General features: G+C 37.6%; 1 protein-coding gene across 2 annotated transcripts in view; it reads left to right on the plus strand.

Annotated features, from left to right (window-relative positions):
- hhat (hedgehog acyltransferase) overlaps window positions 1–15,740 on the plus strand; it is a 226,048-nt gene that overhangs the window by 14,843 nt on the left and 195,465 nt on the right. For both annotated transcript variants that reach the window (XM_059985793.1, XM_059985792.1), the window contains exons 2-4: window positions 5,238–5,305; window positions 7,879–7,992; window positions 9,190–9,384. In XM_059985793.1, the coding sequence (XP_059841776.1) occupies window positions 5,238–5,305; window positions 7,879–7,992; window positions 9,190–9,384 (377 nt within the window). The remainder of the gene's footprint in view (window positions 1–5,237; window positions 5,306–7,878; window positions 7,993–9,189; window positions 9,385–15,740) is intronic.

The raw sequence follows: 15,740 nt of genomic DNA on the forward strand, positions 1-15,740 counted from the left end.
TAGGTTTTCTACATTTCTATGTTTCTATATCACCAGCTTCAGTGTCTCCCAGTGACTTTGATCACAGTCACTACAAAATGAAATGAAAATGATCAGGATAGAAGCTTAAGAGCTAGGAGCCTTTGGAAATGTTGCACGCAGCAGTAAATTCTGTCCAAATATTTCAGTCTACTTTCTGAATTGTAATAATTTACTATCAACTTTATATCTTTCAAAAAATCAATGTTCTTTTTTAAACTCTGCTGTATCACTCACTCCCTCTCCTCATGTCCCATATTTCCTAAGAGGAATTGCCTTCCTCGGGACAGCATTTCATAACTGCTGGTGAAAGGCTGATAATCTGGGCTACAGAATACTTTATATTCTTAGCAGAAGCCAGTGAATAGTTTGACTTGCATGTTCATTGCCGTGTCCTTTGATAATTATTTATTCTCCTTAACGTGCATAGCGACTACCAAGCTACAGAGGCAACAAAGCATTGTTACTTTGAACGCACATTAAATATGACAGGTTAATTGAAAATTTAAATTTTTGAGAAAAACTGGCAGGCAGTGCTTTATTTCAAGTAACGATTCTGGTGTTAATAATTCAAAATTATTCTTAAAGTGTTATAACTGTGAAATACTACAGATGCTGAAAATCTGAAATCCTGTTCGAAGCGCTGAGCAGATTAAGCAGCACCTACAGAAAATAGAAACATTTAAGATTGACTACCCACTTTCATCAGGATTTTGTATATCCTTAGTCTCACTTAATACATATATTCAGAATCAGCTCAGAATGAAAAGTTGTTAAATCTTCATTGGATGTATTATAAGAGTTTTGGACAAGGTTTCTACACATTTGTAAGGCAACATTTTAAAAGAATCATGAACGGTGTACTTTTTTCTGTTACAGATTCTGAATAACAGCAGGATTTAAAATCTCATTGAGTACAGTCTCACTGCACACAACGTAGGAACTCCTTTCATGCTTACCCTTTGTGAAGATTATTTCTGCACAGTAATTTTTGTTTAAAACCATGCTCTCTTCTCAGACTTTAATTCTGTATGAAATTTTCAAACACTTCATATTTGTATGTATCCTGAAAATCTAGCGATTAATTGAAGGTCACATCTTATTGTAAAAAGACAATTCTGACAGATTATTTCCTAAACTTGTTCATCAAGCAGGTGACTATGCACCTGTGTATACAGTAAACTTATTCCAGAGTGAGGGAATCATTAAACCTTAGCTTGAATCATGTCAGAGTGAATTATTGGAGTCACCTGTATTTTTTGTGGGTGATGAACCAGCTTTTCTTGACAACATCTGTTGAGTCTGTTGCAAGCTTCCTCCGGATCAGCTGTATGTCTGGTCTATTAAACTCAAGAGTCTTGTTATTTGATTATGTGTATTTCAATGAGTTGGGGTAAATTTGCCCTTGGTAACTATGTCAAAAACATTTTTCTGACAGAAGAGTGAGGAAGTTCTCCCTGATACCTTGGCCAATACTTATTTCTCAACCATTATCTCTGAAACCAGATTATCTGTCATTACCCCTTGCTCTTTGGTGGTTCGTGCTGATTATAAGTTAGTCAGCTTTTGTGTTTATAAGAAAATGTATACAAGAGGATACCACCTGCCTCACTATTCAAATAAACATGGTTGATAAGCCTCAGACTTAAACTCCTCTTCTGTGTCCATTTCCCTTAATACCCTGAACTTTCAAAAACTTATTTAAAGTGGAGGTAGATGCCTCCAGTGATCTGACTTTCACACATTCAGGGCAAAGAATTTCAGAAATTTACCTCTTTTTATAAGAAGAATTGGCTACCTCTTAATTGTGTAGATGTCTGCTTGTTTGGACACACTAGTGGAAACATGTCAACAGGTATCTCGTCACATCACTTGGGATCTGGTGTATTTCAATCCCCCCTCATTTTTCTGAACCCCAAAGACTACATTTCAAACTTCTTTAGCCTCTTCTGATAAATCATCCCTCTCATTCCAGGAATTAGACCGTGACTCTCTCTTGAATTTCTTCCAGTGCTGCTGAATCCTTTCAGTAAAATAAAGGGAACAGAATTGTCCATAGTACTCCCTCCAGATGTGGCCTCACTAAGTCTCTTTACAATTGTAATAATAAACTATTTCTTAACTGCACCCCATCCCCCACTATAAAGTCTAATTCACTATAGCACTTATCTTCTTAATCACCTGCTGAATATCTGTTGAACTTCTGTGATTGAAGCACCTATATGTTGTAATCTTGATTTTATTTTATGATCTGTGGGACTTGTGACAATGTGAATGACATGACGCCCACGCGACACACAAAGGGCTGGAGGAGGCTCAAGCAGCATCTATGAAGGGAAATGTATAGTTGAGTTTTTTGGGGGGGAAGAGCTTTAATCTGAACTTGCACAAATGCATGTTTATCTATGTTTTCACCATTACTACGATTATGAATATCCCAAATAACAGACAGGAAAGTACGTTACATAAAATACTGACATGATTTGCTACAGAATATATACAATCATAATTACCCAATTTCCACTGAATCGACACAAGGCACTTCCCTAGAGCATGAAAAGAAAATATCAAGAAATGACTTGTTTTAAAAACTGGATTTACTCAACATCCACTGACAAATGGTTTTAGTTATGGACTACACTTTATTGTCACCAAACAATTGATACTAGAGTGTACAATCATCACAGTGATATTTGATTTTGCACTTCGCACTCCCTGAAGTACCAAACGAACAATAATAAAATAGAATATAATAAAAATATAAATTATAAATCATAATTAGAAAAAGTAAGGTAGTGCAAGTCAGGTCCAGATATTTGGAAGGTACGGCCCAGATCCGGGTCAGGATCCATTCAGCAGTCTTATCACAGTTGGAAAGAAACTGTTCCCAAATCTGGTTGTCCTTCAAGCTCCTGAACCTTCTCCCGGAGAGAAGAGGGACAAAAAGTGTGTTGGCTGGGTGGGTTGTGTTCTTGATTATCCTGGCAGCGTGCGATGTAAAGTGAGTCCAAGGTTGGAAGATTGGTTTGTGTGATATACTGGGCTATGTTCACGATCTTCTGCAGCTTCTTCCGGTCTTGGACAGGACAACTTCCATACCAGGTTGTGATGCACCCTAGAAGAATGCTTTTTACGGTGCACCTATAAAAATTAGTGAGGGTCTTAGGGGACAGGCCAAATTTCTTCAGCTTTCTCAGGAAGTAAAGGCGCTAGTGAGCCTTCTTGTCAGTGGACTCTGATTGGTTAGACCAAGTCAGGTCATCTGTGATATTCACCCTGAGGAACTTAAAGCTTTTGACCTGTTCCATCTGCGCACCACTGATATAGATAGGGTTGTGCGGTCCGCTACTCCTTCTGAAGTCAACAACCAATTCCTTTGTTTTGCTGACGTTGAGGGACAGATTATTGTCTTCACACCATGCCACCAGGTTCTTAATTTCCTCTCTATATGCAGGCTCATCATTACCCAAGATACGGCCTACAATTGTGGTGTCATCAGCAAACTTTTCTATCGAGTTTGATGGAAACTTGGCTACACAATCTTGGGTGTACAGTGAGTACAGCAGGGGGCTGAGTACACAGCCTTGTGGGGCACCAGTGCTCAGAGTGATTGTAGAGGAGAGCTTGTCCCCTATTTTTACAGCCGGGGTCCTGTCTGTGAGGAAGTTGAAGATCCAGCTGCAGATCTGAGTGCTAAGACCCAGGTTCCGGAGCTTAGGAATCAGTTTATTAATGAACCAGATCTTAGTTATGGACAATTATTATTGACACTAGCTGTCTGATGATATGTAAATTTGAACATATTTGTTGTATCACGGTCATTTATTGTCTAAAGAGATTAAATTTGTTTGTTGCTTTGACTCGTGTTATTCTATTGAAATTCAAATAAACAGCCTGATGTTATAAATGAGGCATTAGAAGGAGTCCTGAATTTGTTATTTAGAAATTCATTTTAAGTAATAAGTTCACAACTTCTTATAAAGCCTCACTGTTGGTCCACTTGGTTACATTACTGAATGACTTGTACTGTGTCTATTTATCTTTTCAAGAGAAAGCCAAGTTGGATGGGCTAAATGTTTTTCAAAAATAATCATCTTTATGATCACAGGAATTATTTTAAATATCTAATATACCCCTGTGTATTGCTGTTTAGAGAACTGCTGGTTTGCTCTCCTTTGAATTTTCATATACTGTACTGTACTATACTGTAAATTGATGAGATTCTTGTCAAGAATTCACACCATTGGCCCACCAGCATCTGTGTTTTGCCTACTACGATTCTTTGTCGTCCTTCTGATGTATCGATGGTTTTTTAACATGTATCACCTGTGGACAACTTGTGTTTAAAACAACCCAATTATACGCATATTTACTTAATGCTCCACCAGAGTTGTTTCAAGGTTAATTCAGACATATTTATTTTAGGAACAATATTTACAGTTGGATATTTATTGTGGAAAAAGTTTGATAATAAACTTGGGAAGTAACGACGATAGTTTTCTCCTTGCTTTCGCTGACGGTCGAATATCCTTCCGGAAGTACAGCTTTCACAAGACCAGTAAAGCATTTACAGTGACGGGCAACTTCACAGCTGCATGATGGGTAGCAGCTTGACTTCAGAGACACTGTCAATGTTGAATAAAGAATGAAGGAACTGAAATCAACTATAATGATTTTAGTGAAAAATTATATGTGAAATGTTGTGTCACATTAGAGTTTTATTGGAATTAATTACCAGTGATGGCAAGAGATAGGTGTAGTGCAAACTAGTAAACCAAGTTTATTGTCTTATGTATTTTATGTGATAATAACAGTCAATAGTACTCCTTGTTCCTCTGTGATCTTATAATATGCTCATAACAGGCTTGGCTATGAGCTAATGAAAACTTGGTTAATGCTGCTGGGTCTGTCTTCCTACATTGCCGTCTATTCCTTCATAATGTGCTATTTGTTTCTTGCTTCAACTGCTCGTTGCCAAGAAGTAGGTCGAGCACTGACTCAGTGATCTGATACTTTATGAACCAGCTTTCTTAACTATTTTTGTCTCTGAATTCCAGATATACTGATTACAACAAAAAAGTTCAGCAGCTAGATTTATTTATGTTCGCATTGTTCTTTATTTCAGACTGTTAATTAAGACTCAAGCCAAGAAACAAATTTTATAATTGGCTTGGAATTTTCTCACATTGGATTCTGAACATGCGTTTTATTTCTAACAGTTTATGAGAAAGACCTTGACTCTGAATTTGGATTTGAAAATGGATTCTTCATTTGGGGTTTTAAGAAGGTAATTGGACCCATTTAATAATTATGTTGGCTTGTCTTTGCAGAATCTGTTTTGATTGTAACTCAAGCTATACAGGTGTCCCCCACTTTATGCATGTTCACTTTACGCCGCTTCAGTTTTACGAAAGACCTGCATTAGTAACCTGTTTTCGCATTACAGTTGGCCCTCCTTATCCGCGGGGGATTGGTTCCGGGACCCCTCACGGATACCAAAATTTGCGGATGCTCAAGTCCCTTATTCAACCTGTCTCAATCCGGTGGATCTTAGGACCCAGTGGAACCCCAGACCTTATTTAACCTGTCTGAGTGCGGTGGACATTAGGACCCAGCGCCAGAGCTCTGAATGTGCAGTGTTTCTGTTCGCGAAAATAATCACGATCATGATTGAAAATAAAGTGGAAATAATAAAGTGATTGGAAAGAGGTGAAACACCATCGGTCATTGGAAAAGCGCTAGGCTACGTAGGTCAAAGATTGGAACAATTTTAAAGTGAGAAAGGCTCTGCTCCAATGAAAGCTACAATTATTACGAAGCAACGCAGTGGTTTAATTATTGGGTTTTGGGTTTTTGGATTTTTGATCTTCTACATCAACCCGGCATGATGGAGAGTGCACTCCATAGCGATCTGTCACTAGATCGAACTCGGAAACTTCCCGAGCCTGGCGCTGAAACATATGTTCTTAAGTGTTTTATATGCATAGAAAGGTAAAATATATACTATATGCAAATGCAAACGTTTGACTAACTGACACTAAATAATACCAGATGTATGTGTTCCGACTTACTTAGTAAGAGAACTTCCAATTTTTTTCAATCCCGATGCACGATAACCCACGCACATCCTCCTGTATACTTTAAATTATCTCTAGATTACTTATAATACCTAATACAATGTAAATGCTATGTAAAATAGTTGTTATACTGCATTGTTTAGGGAATAATGACAGGAAAAAAAAATCTGTACATGCTCGAACAACAAGTGCTGGAAGAGCACTTCTGGGTTTTTGCGATTCATGGTTGGTTGAATTTGTGCATGCGGAATCTGCAGATAAGGAGGGCCAATTGTACAAAGAGGATTTTCGCATTTACGAAAATTTTTCCCATATAAATTAAAGGTTTTTCGCTTTACACTATTTCAGCTTAAGAAAGGTTTCATAGGAATGCTCCACCTTTGTAAGAGGAGGGGGAACACCTGTACTAACAAACTTGGGATACTCAATAACAGATATACATTTCTTCCAAAGTGTGTTGATTGGTTTATTTAAATGCATTGTTCAGTCATATTCTTTTGGCATTAATAAGACTACTGTCACTTGTAGCTTTTGGTTAGGACACTTGCCTTTGACTATGAGTTTTGCAGATTTAAGACCTGCTTCAGAGATTTGAGCATTGACTAAAGGGTGACTGTGCAGTTCCAGGAGACTTTTGCATCACTGCTGCTACTCTCATTTAGCTAAAAGGCTCCATGTTCTCTCTCCTGTGATATTAAGAATGCCTTGTCCTATGTTAAAGAAGAATAGATAAGGGCCAAATGCAGTGTTTATCCATCAACCAACATTGTCTGCACTTTGGGATCTTGGCTCCTGCTACCCTTAAGTATCACTTTGTATCTTTATAAATGCAAGATTAAATTCTACTTTATCTACACTTTGGATATGACTTTATGTTACACAAAAGACTTGCTCATAACATTAATTAAACAAAGCACAAAATATAATGATTAGAAGTGTGAAAAAACTTGTCGGGGTGGAAAGGTGGACATCCTCTTCTGAATTTTCAGAATTGGAAAATATATTTAGCCAATACTGAGGTGAAATAATTTAGAAAGTTTAGACAGGTTTTCAAACACACATGTTCTGAAAAGAACATGAAAGAAATCCATATTAACGTGCTAAGAGGAAATAATCAATGTATGCTAAATGGATTCAGCAACAGCAAGACAGACATTCATTTTGTGCTGTTAATTAAGGAAATATATCCTAAGATGTTACCAGAGAAGGAATCAAGCATTGATAGACACTGAGCCAAAAGGGAAGTATTAAGGAGTTGACTAAAAGCTTGGTCATTAAGATAGGTTTTGGAAAGAAAGTGGTGGAACATGTAGTCTAGGAAGTTGAAGGCACATATGTCTAGTGGGATCAGTGTTTGGAAAATATTGTGAATAAAAACTAATAAATAGTAGTTGATGGACAGTTATATTAAAAAATTCTTCCATTAATCCAATTAAAGCTCCTACAAAAATCTATCCTTGGGAAATCTCAAGAAAACCTGGCTCACATTAATTCCATTTATTTGCAGATTTGATGCCTAATTGACCCTGTACTCTCTGTAGAGCACATGCAGTTGTGGAGGAAGGAAACCAAAATGGGTCAATATCCAGTATTTATTCTCTGTACTTACTAATAGCTGCTGATGAAAAGTGTGCATGTGCTCAAGAAATTTGTGTGGAAATGGAATATACCTTGTCTGTGATGCTGATTATTATTTCCTTTCTGCTGTTCTGGCAAAGAAACAAAAATATATTGGTTGTTGCATTTGTTAAGATATTTTAGAGAACTCATCCTTGCTTTTCAGGACCCAACAGACTTTGAATGGAGCTTTTGGACAGAGTGGGTAAAGAAGTTGTTGCTGTGGACTCTCCTTGGTCACATAATCGTTTCACAAGTGTCCAATGCCTTCTTTCCAAAGGTTTGTATTATTAAAGTGGTATTACTGGGGAGCTCAGTGATCGGGTAGGGTGGTGCCTTTCTGAGAAAAAAAAACCTTATCTAGCTTTGTATATTTTTTCTACTGGCACATATGCCTTCTTTTTAACAAAACATAGTGTGTATAATGAATTTCAATGTACTATTTCAAAGTGTAAAAATTTATATTAGATTAAGCTCAAAGGAAATGAGTTATGTGCTGTTAATTTGCTAGTAGTTATGAAAATATGCAAATGCACAGGGGGTATGCTTAAAATATGTGTGTGTGTGTATGTATGTATGTATGAACGCACATATATTTTAATACGGCATTTGTTTTTGAAATTATAGAGTCATAGCAAAGTACAGCCCAGAAACAGGTCCTTTGGCTCATCTAGTCCATACCAAAACCATTTAAACTGACTACTCCCATCGCCCTGCACCGGGGTCATAGTACTCCATATCTCTACTATCCGTGTACCTATTCAAACTTCTCTCAGATAGTGAAATCAAGATTGCGTGTGCCTCTTGTGCTGGCAGCTCATTCCAAGCTCTCATGACCCTCTGAGTGAAGAAGTTTCCCCTCATGTTCCCCTTAAATTTTTCACCTTTCACCCCTAACACATGACCTCTGGTTGAAGTCCCACCCAAAGTCAGTGGAAAAAGCCTGCTTGCATTAACCCTATCTATATCCCTCATAATATTATATACCTCTATCAAATATGCTCTCAAACTTCTGCTTTATAAGGAATACAGTCCAAACTATTCAATCATTCCTTATAACTCAGGTCCTCCAGACCTGGCAACATCCTTGTAAATTTTTTCTGTACTCTTTCAACCTTGTTTATGATTATGAATTCCAAAATGGATATCATTACATTGAAAAATCATGCAGTTAACTACTTCTAAGGACTGAATAGAGTGAAACTACCATATAATTTTGTAATCCAATTTCCAATTGCTTATTTCTTATATTGTGACATTATTATTTTAATAATTTATGCTCTTTCACTTCATAAACTGACAATTAGTATTTTATATATTTAACAAATTCTACTAAAACAAATTTGAATCTTAAGGTTGCTATCTTTCAGAAGTATTAAAATACAACTTGCTTGCACCAACGCACAAGAGAAGCAGGGCTATGAGGAAAGGTTGAAGGTATTTTCACAATAGTAATATAAGAATTCTTTCTCTTCAGTTTAGGATGTGGTTGTTTATGATCTATGGGATGTTGGCCTGTTTCATTACAGTTGGCTATAAAGGTCAGGCAGTAATAATGCTGCACTTGCTCATCTCCTTTGCTGTGGCCCAGTTGCGAGTGCCTGTGTTTTCCTGGCTCTGCTCAGTTTTACTGCTGTACAGCTTACAAATTGACTCTCTTGGAAGAATTCTGGTAAGAATGTGAAATATAAATGTGCAGAAAAGCTGATAAATCTTGATTTTATAGACTTTCTGAAATCAATAATAAAACTAGTGAACGACTACTTAATTACTAATTATGCTTCACTTATTTTGCAGATAATTCTGCAGCTTATAAACTGCTTCTAGAATCAGCTGGCCTACTTTGCCATTGTTAATTATAAGCATGCGCATAAAACAACAAATTACTTAGAATATCACATGGTGTATTGTTATTGGCTTCTTATTGTCGCAAGAACCAAGCCTGTCTTGCATGCTGTTATACAGATCAAATCATTGCACAGAGCATTAGACCATAAGATATAGGAACAGAATTAGGCCATTTGGCCCATCGAGTCTGCTCCGCCATTTCATCATGCAGTGAGCTAGAACAAGTTAATAACAATGCAAACTGAAGTGTAAGAGCTTTCAGAAGAAACTGCAGTGCAGGTAAGGGATAAAGTGCAAGGTCGTAACGAGGTAGCTCAGAAGAGTCCATCTTATTATACGAGAAGTCCAATTTCATGAGAGTGATATGAAGTGGAAGAGGTGATTGACAGATTTAGGTAACGTGCTATTAAATAGGTAATCACAAGGCTTCATGATAACATTCACTAAAAACAAAATACAAAAATAACAGACTATTCTATCCCTTGGACCTATTCCACCACCTTTGTCTTCAATTTTTAACTGACTCTAAGTGACGACATTTATTTGTATCTCTATCTGAATATTTTGCAATAGAGTAATGCACACAGTGTGCTGGAGGAACTCAGTGGGTCAGGCAGCATCTATGGATGGGAATAAACAGTCAACATTTCAGGCTGAGACCCTTCATCAGGATAGAGAACTTCATCTCAGCCCGAACCACAGGCTGTTTATTCCCATCCAGAGATGATGCTTGAGCTGCTGAGTTGCTCTGGCACATTGTGTGTATTGCTCTAGATTTCCAGTATCCTCAGTACCCTTTGTGTCTTTTGAGGCAGTGACCTATGATTCTAGTTATGCCACCAGCAGAATTATCAAGCCTCATAAAGATTTTTCTATGTGTCAATGAGACCTTTGTTCATTCTTATAACTTAAAACGGAATAAGCCCAGTCTGCTTAATTCTCCTCATAGTGAAGCCACTTGTATCAGGAGAGATCTGGTTCCCCTTGTTTGTGTATCTCTTAATCCGAGTCTGTTCAGGCCAAGCAGTCCTGCAGAAAATATTCCACTTGAAGTGTGACCAGGAGCCCACATATATCAAGAAGAGATCTTTATTTTTGTATCAAAACACACTTCGTAATAAATGCAAGTGTAACTTTTGCCTTATCTGTCAGTGATTTGGGTAGAAGGGCATCCAGGTGCCTCTGAGTGCCAGCGACTTTCAATCTCCTTTTGTCACTTTGGTCTTAATGTACATTAAGTTTATTTTAATGTAATGTATATATTGGTTCCAGCCAGGTTCCTGACAATATCTTTAAAACATTATTTAATAATTGTAAAATATTAAAAATATTATAAAATATTTGAAGTTAGATAACAACACTTTCTTGTTTCAAAGTATGTGAGGTTTTGTTTTTCTTGAAAACATTATGCAATTTGACAATCTGTTAAGGTGCACAATTTGTCTGTCTTATTCAGAAAGACAGTTGTTATTGATCTGGCTGAGGACACCGTTCTTTAATAATTTACCTTTCTGCTTCTTGGCAGTGTTCTTTATAGAGTAAACTTCATTTCGCATTTCCTGCCATAGTAGAAGGAATCCCTGTCATAAGCCCGAGAGTTTACCTTCAGCTGTGCATCCAGGTTTGCTGACATTATAAACTAAGCTGTGAAATGTTTGCGAAATGTTTGGGTGCAAGTAGTGGCAGATTGGATCATGATCCAAATTAATTTATCTATTACGGTAAAAAGAATAGTAAAATAGAAAGTGAGACAAATTTGTCATTAATTGGATTGTAGGGATCATAAATACTTATTAGAAAATGAATATGCAAATACATATCAAGTGATTGGGAAAACAGTAGTCTGTTGGCCTTTACTCAAGAGGCTTGGTTATTAAGGGTAAGGAAAATTTGTTACACTATATATGACTTCGGGCCCATAGATAAGTATAGCACATAGTTTTTTCTCACCCTGCCCGAGGAAGAATATGGAGTGGATGGTGCTGGGAGTGTGAGCCAGAAGTTTTTTAGATGATTCCTGGAATGCTAGGCTATTTAGTGAGAGGAGGTTGAGTTGAATGAGTCTTTATTTTCCTCAAGTTTAAATTCAAGTTTATTGTCATTCAACCATATGTGAGTATACCGCCAAACAAAACACCATTTCTGCAGACGGAGCTGCTCAGTACAGTACGTATAACCCACACACAATGCATAAAGTAATAGTAACATGAATTAACAAATAATAAGCTGTATTTATGGCACAAGGTATACATGTTAGTAGTGTAGTGCTACTGGTGCTTCAGACGTGGTAAGATCTGGATGGTGGCAGAGAGTTCAGTCATATCACAGCCTTGGGGAAGAAGCTGTTTCCCATCCTAGCAATCCTAATGCGACGGTACCTCCTGCCTGATGGTAGGGAATTAAACAGATTGTTGGACGGATGGGAGGGTTTTCTGTGATTTAACTTTAAAAAGTGATCTCACTAAAACAAAATTTTTGGTAGGTAGGGTTGGTTCATAACAACCCTTTTTCTGGTTGAAGAATCTGTAATTACGATTACTAGCTTCACAGTAAGGGGATAACTGTTGAGTACTATTTGGGTACTAAGAAAATCGGGATATAGCTAGAATGGCTGAGTGGAATGCGTATGGAGTTACATCCATGGACTAATTGAATGAAGGACCAAGTTTAGTGAGGTTATGGACCATTGTTCCTTTTAGGTGCTTGTGTTTTATGTGAGCAGTAATTTATAATTAATTTGTGTATGGAACTACTTTGAAGAATGCAGATAGATTATAAGTGCATTCCCAGTTCATATTAGACATAATCTATATAGGTTATATATAATAATAGTAATTTTAATTGGGTATTTCTGTATATTCAGAATTAGATGGAATGGAGGCCTAGTGATGTGGCTTTCACTATTTTCACAGGATGTCTGAAGTTCATTTTATTACAGTGGTTGCATTGTGAGTAGTTTTTGCCCCATATCTAAGAAAGGGTGTGCTGGCATTGGAGACGGTTTAGAGGAGGTTCACAAGAATGATTCCTTGGAATTAAAGGGTTAATTTGATGGCTCTGGGCCTGTACTCACTGGATTTTTGAAGAATGAAGGGGGATCTCTTTGAAACCTATTGAATATTGAAAAATTGAGTGGACGTGGAGAGGATGTTTCCTATAGTGGGGCAGTTTAGGAATAGAGGGCACAGCCTCAGAATGCAGAGATGAGAAGGAATTGCTTTAGCCAGAGAGTGATAAATCTCCGGAATTCCTTGCCACAGATGTAGAGGCAAGTCATTGGGTTTATTTAAAGCAGAGTTTGCTTGATTAGTCAGGGCATCAAAGCTTACTAGGAAAAGGCAGAAGAATGGAATTGAGAGGGATAATAATTCAGCAATGGTGGAGCAGACTCAATGGGCTGAATAGCTTAATTCTGCTCCAATGTTTTATGCATTAACAGAAGAATCTTTGTCTAAATATGTTCGAATTTCTATTTCCAGTTTGCATAATTTGGAGATAACTGTATTTGTGTCCAGGCCTCAGAAGGGTATTGTGGCCAATTATTTTAATTTTAAAGAAATTGATAACAGAATGTTCTTGATCAATAAAATAAATGTTTAAACTCCACTTCATATACAACAATATCCTTTCACATAGTTTAAAAATGGGAAAAAACCATTGTGAAAAAGAAAACACTTGTTTCTTCTTTCTGGCAAGATACAGCACCTCTGAGATTATACATTCTACTCTTGGTGCTTAGGATTCCATGAGATACTCACTGATCTTCACATTGTGAAGGACCTCGCAGATATACTTTTCCTTCTAACGCTGATCATCGTGTCTCACATACACTGTGAAACTTGGTTCACATAATGAGGACATTGTATAATATTGTCTGCCATAATAATGGCTTTGGCCGTTATGCATAGTTGCTTGTTCATTCTGTAAGTGGGGTGTTGTACAGTTTTCCTATTGACCAGAAGATTTTTAAAAGACTGATTGCACATGCTTCAAAATACTGACAGGTTAGGTAAACCCGTTCCGACTGAGAGTTCTGTGATTGAAGCAAAGAGCAGAGGCATGAAATATAAATGGACCTTGATTGAGAATAAAGACAAGGAATGGCAATTACTTTTGCTGTTTCCAAAATTGAAATCTGGAGGCAAATTAGTGGCACACTCGAACTGGCTGTAATTGAAGGAGAGCAAAGGTAAATGTGCTCATCAGTACTGCACACACACATGCCTTGCAGAGCTCAACAAGTATGTAATCCTCAGCAGTGACGGACCCACACATCCTGGGAGTACCATTTCATGCTTGATGTTAAAAATGCATGGTGATTGCAAATGAAGGTGGTGGATGTGGGACAGCAACCAGTAACTGTAGCTCCCAGCTTAGAGATTTCTTTCAGCCTTTGCAGCCAGGGATGTATAGTTTCCAAAAATCATGTGTGTTCTTTTGCACTAAATGAGTTACTGCACTGCCACAGTGCTTTTCCCTGTGATCAGAAACCATATGAGCACCAGTTGAGGCAACATTTTTTCTCTTGAACACTGCCAGATTAATAGGGGGATGATTTGACCATTGTCTGTTGTAGCTGAAGTCTATCAGCCCCCCAAGCTCCGTATCTTTTTTGGGTGAAGATATTGCCGCCAGCTCCTTTATGATTCCTTGTCCTTCACATCCATTCAGTGTGCTGTTACCAGGAAAAAAATGCCCATGTATCGCAATAACTGAGATTAAAATAATTTCTTAGCTACAGAGAGAAGTAAAAGTGCTAATGCAGCATAAACAACCAACGCATAAAATAAGATGTTGCAAGCAGAAATGAAAATGCAAACAAGCAAAAATCTCCCGAGGCAAACGATGGCTTGGATTTCAGGTTTTATAATGGACAAGCAGTATATAGTAGTCATGCCCGAAGGCAGCAATTGTGGCATCATAATCAATTCATTGGCCTTATTCATCCTAAAAGTTGCTAGTTATCTCCACCTCCTACTGCTAGTGTGATTTTCAGCTGTTGACAGACCCTTGGAAGTGGGTGTAGCTGAGACACAGGAACTGATTTATTAAAGCTATCATCATGGATATGAATGTTGCAAATTCAAAATCCAACTTAAAGAATTGTGTGAAATTTAAATAGAGCATTTGCCAAGATTTTCTTTCTATTCATGTTGAGTCCAGTAGGTGGGGATGGAGTTCATTACAGTTTCATTCAAGGAGACTGGGGTGCTGGTCCTCCTCCACTGAAGCTAAAGTATTTCTCATTAACTATTAGTGCAGTTTGGAAAACTAGACAAAGGATGCTGTAATAATTGAAGAGACATTATGATTATAGAAAAGATCTATTACTTACAGTATAAATCAGTAATTCTTTAGGAAACATTTGAGCTTATAGTTCTGGGTAGTACTGACTTTCTAAGCGGGCAAGATTAGTTTCTTTTTTAGGATTCAGCAGTCTATTTGTAATCTTAACTTTTACAGAATCCAGCACAGATCCAGAAGAACAGTTAGTATTTCATCTAGAAATGTATGCATAATTTATGTTCCTATTGGCCGGCTGGTTTGGAAGATCTAATTAAAATGCCCTGCAAGTTCTATCATCTACAGCAATGGTTTTTTTGTGGCTACTGATAGTTTTACCAGGAACCTGATCACTTGCTGCATTGTCAGGGATATCACGGTTTTCTTCTTAGACTTTGGTGGCACATCGATGAAAGCACGAGTTGCATACAATGCCATACAATGGTTTTCAACATATGTTTGGACACTAACTAGTTGCCATTACTTTAGGTCCTTGCCTTGACAACACGCATAAGTCTCATCGATGCAATTTATAGGGAGTTTTGAAAACTTGCTTTCCGTTTTCATTCTGCAAGCCGAGCATCCCATTTACTACTAAATTACTCGTGCAGTACAGCAAAAATTCTGTTGTTCTTTGTAAAACATATAAGCTAAACCTACACACTCAAGTTTAAATCTGCCTTTACTTTAATACTCATCTGGCCTTGGTTTAGCAATCAGGATTATCTTTGAGCGGGGAAGTAGAGTTCTGCTGGAAGCCCACATTGGCTACGTGGCTCTTCAGTTGGGGACTATACATGGGGATTGTCCTAAGTCGCCTGTGTCTAGCTGAGATAAATATGAAGGTGAGCCCTGCTTGTCCAGGGTCAGTGCCTCTGACCAGAATTGCTGGTGTTC

Source organism: Hypanus sabinus, chromosome 12 (genome assembly GCF_030144855.1).
Source record: "Hypanus sabinus isolate sHypSab1 chromosome 12, sHypSab1.hap1, whole genome shotgun sequence".
NCBI classification, from domain to species: domain Eukaryota; kingdom Metazoa; phylum Chordata; class Chondrichthyes; order Myliobatiformes; family Dasyatidae; genus Hypanus; species Hypanus sabinus.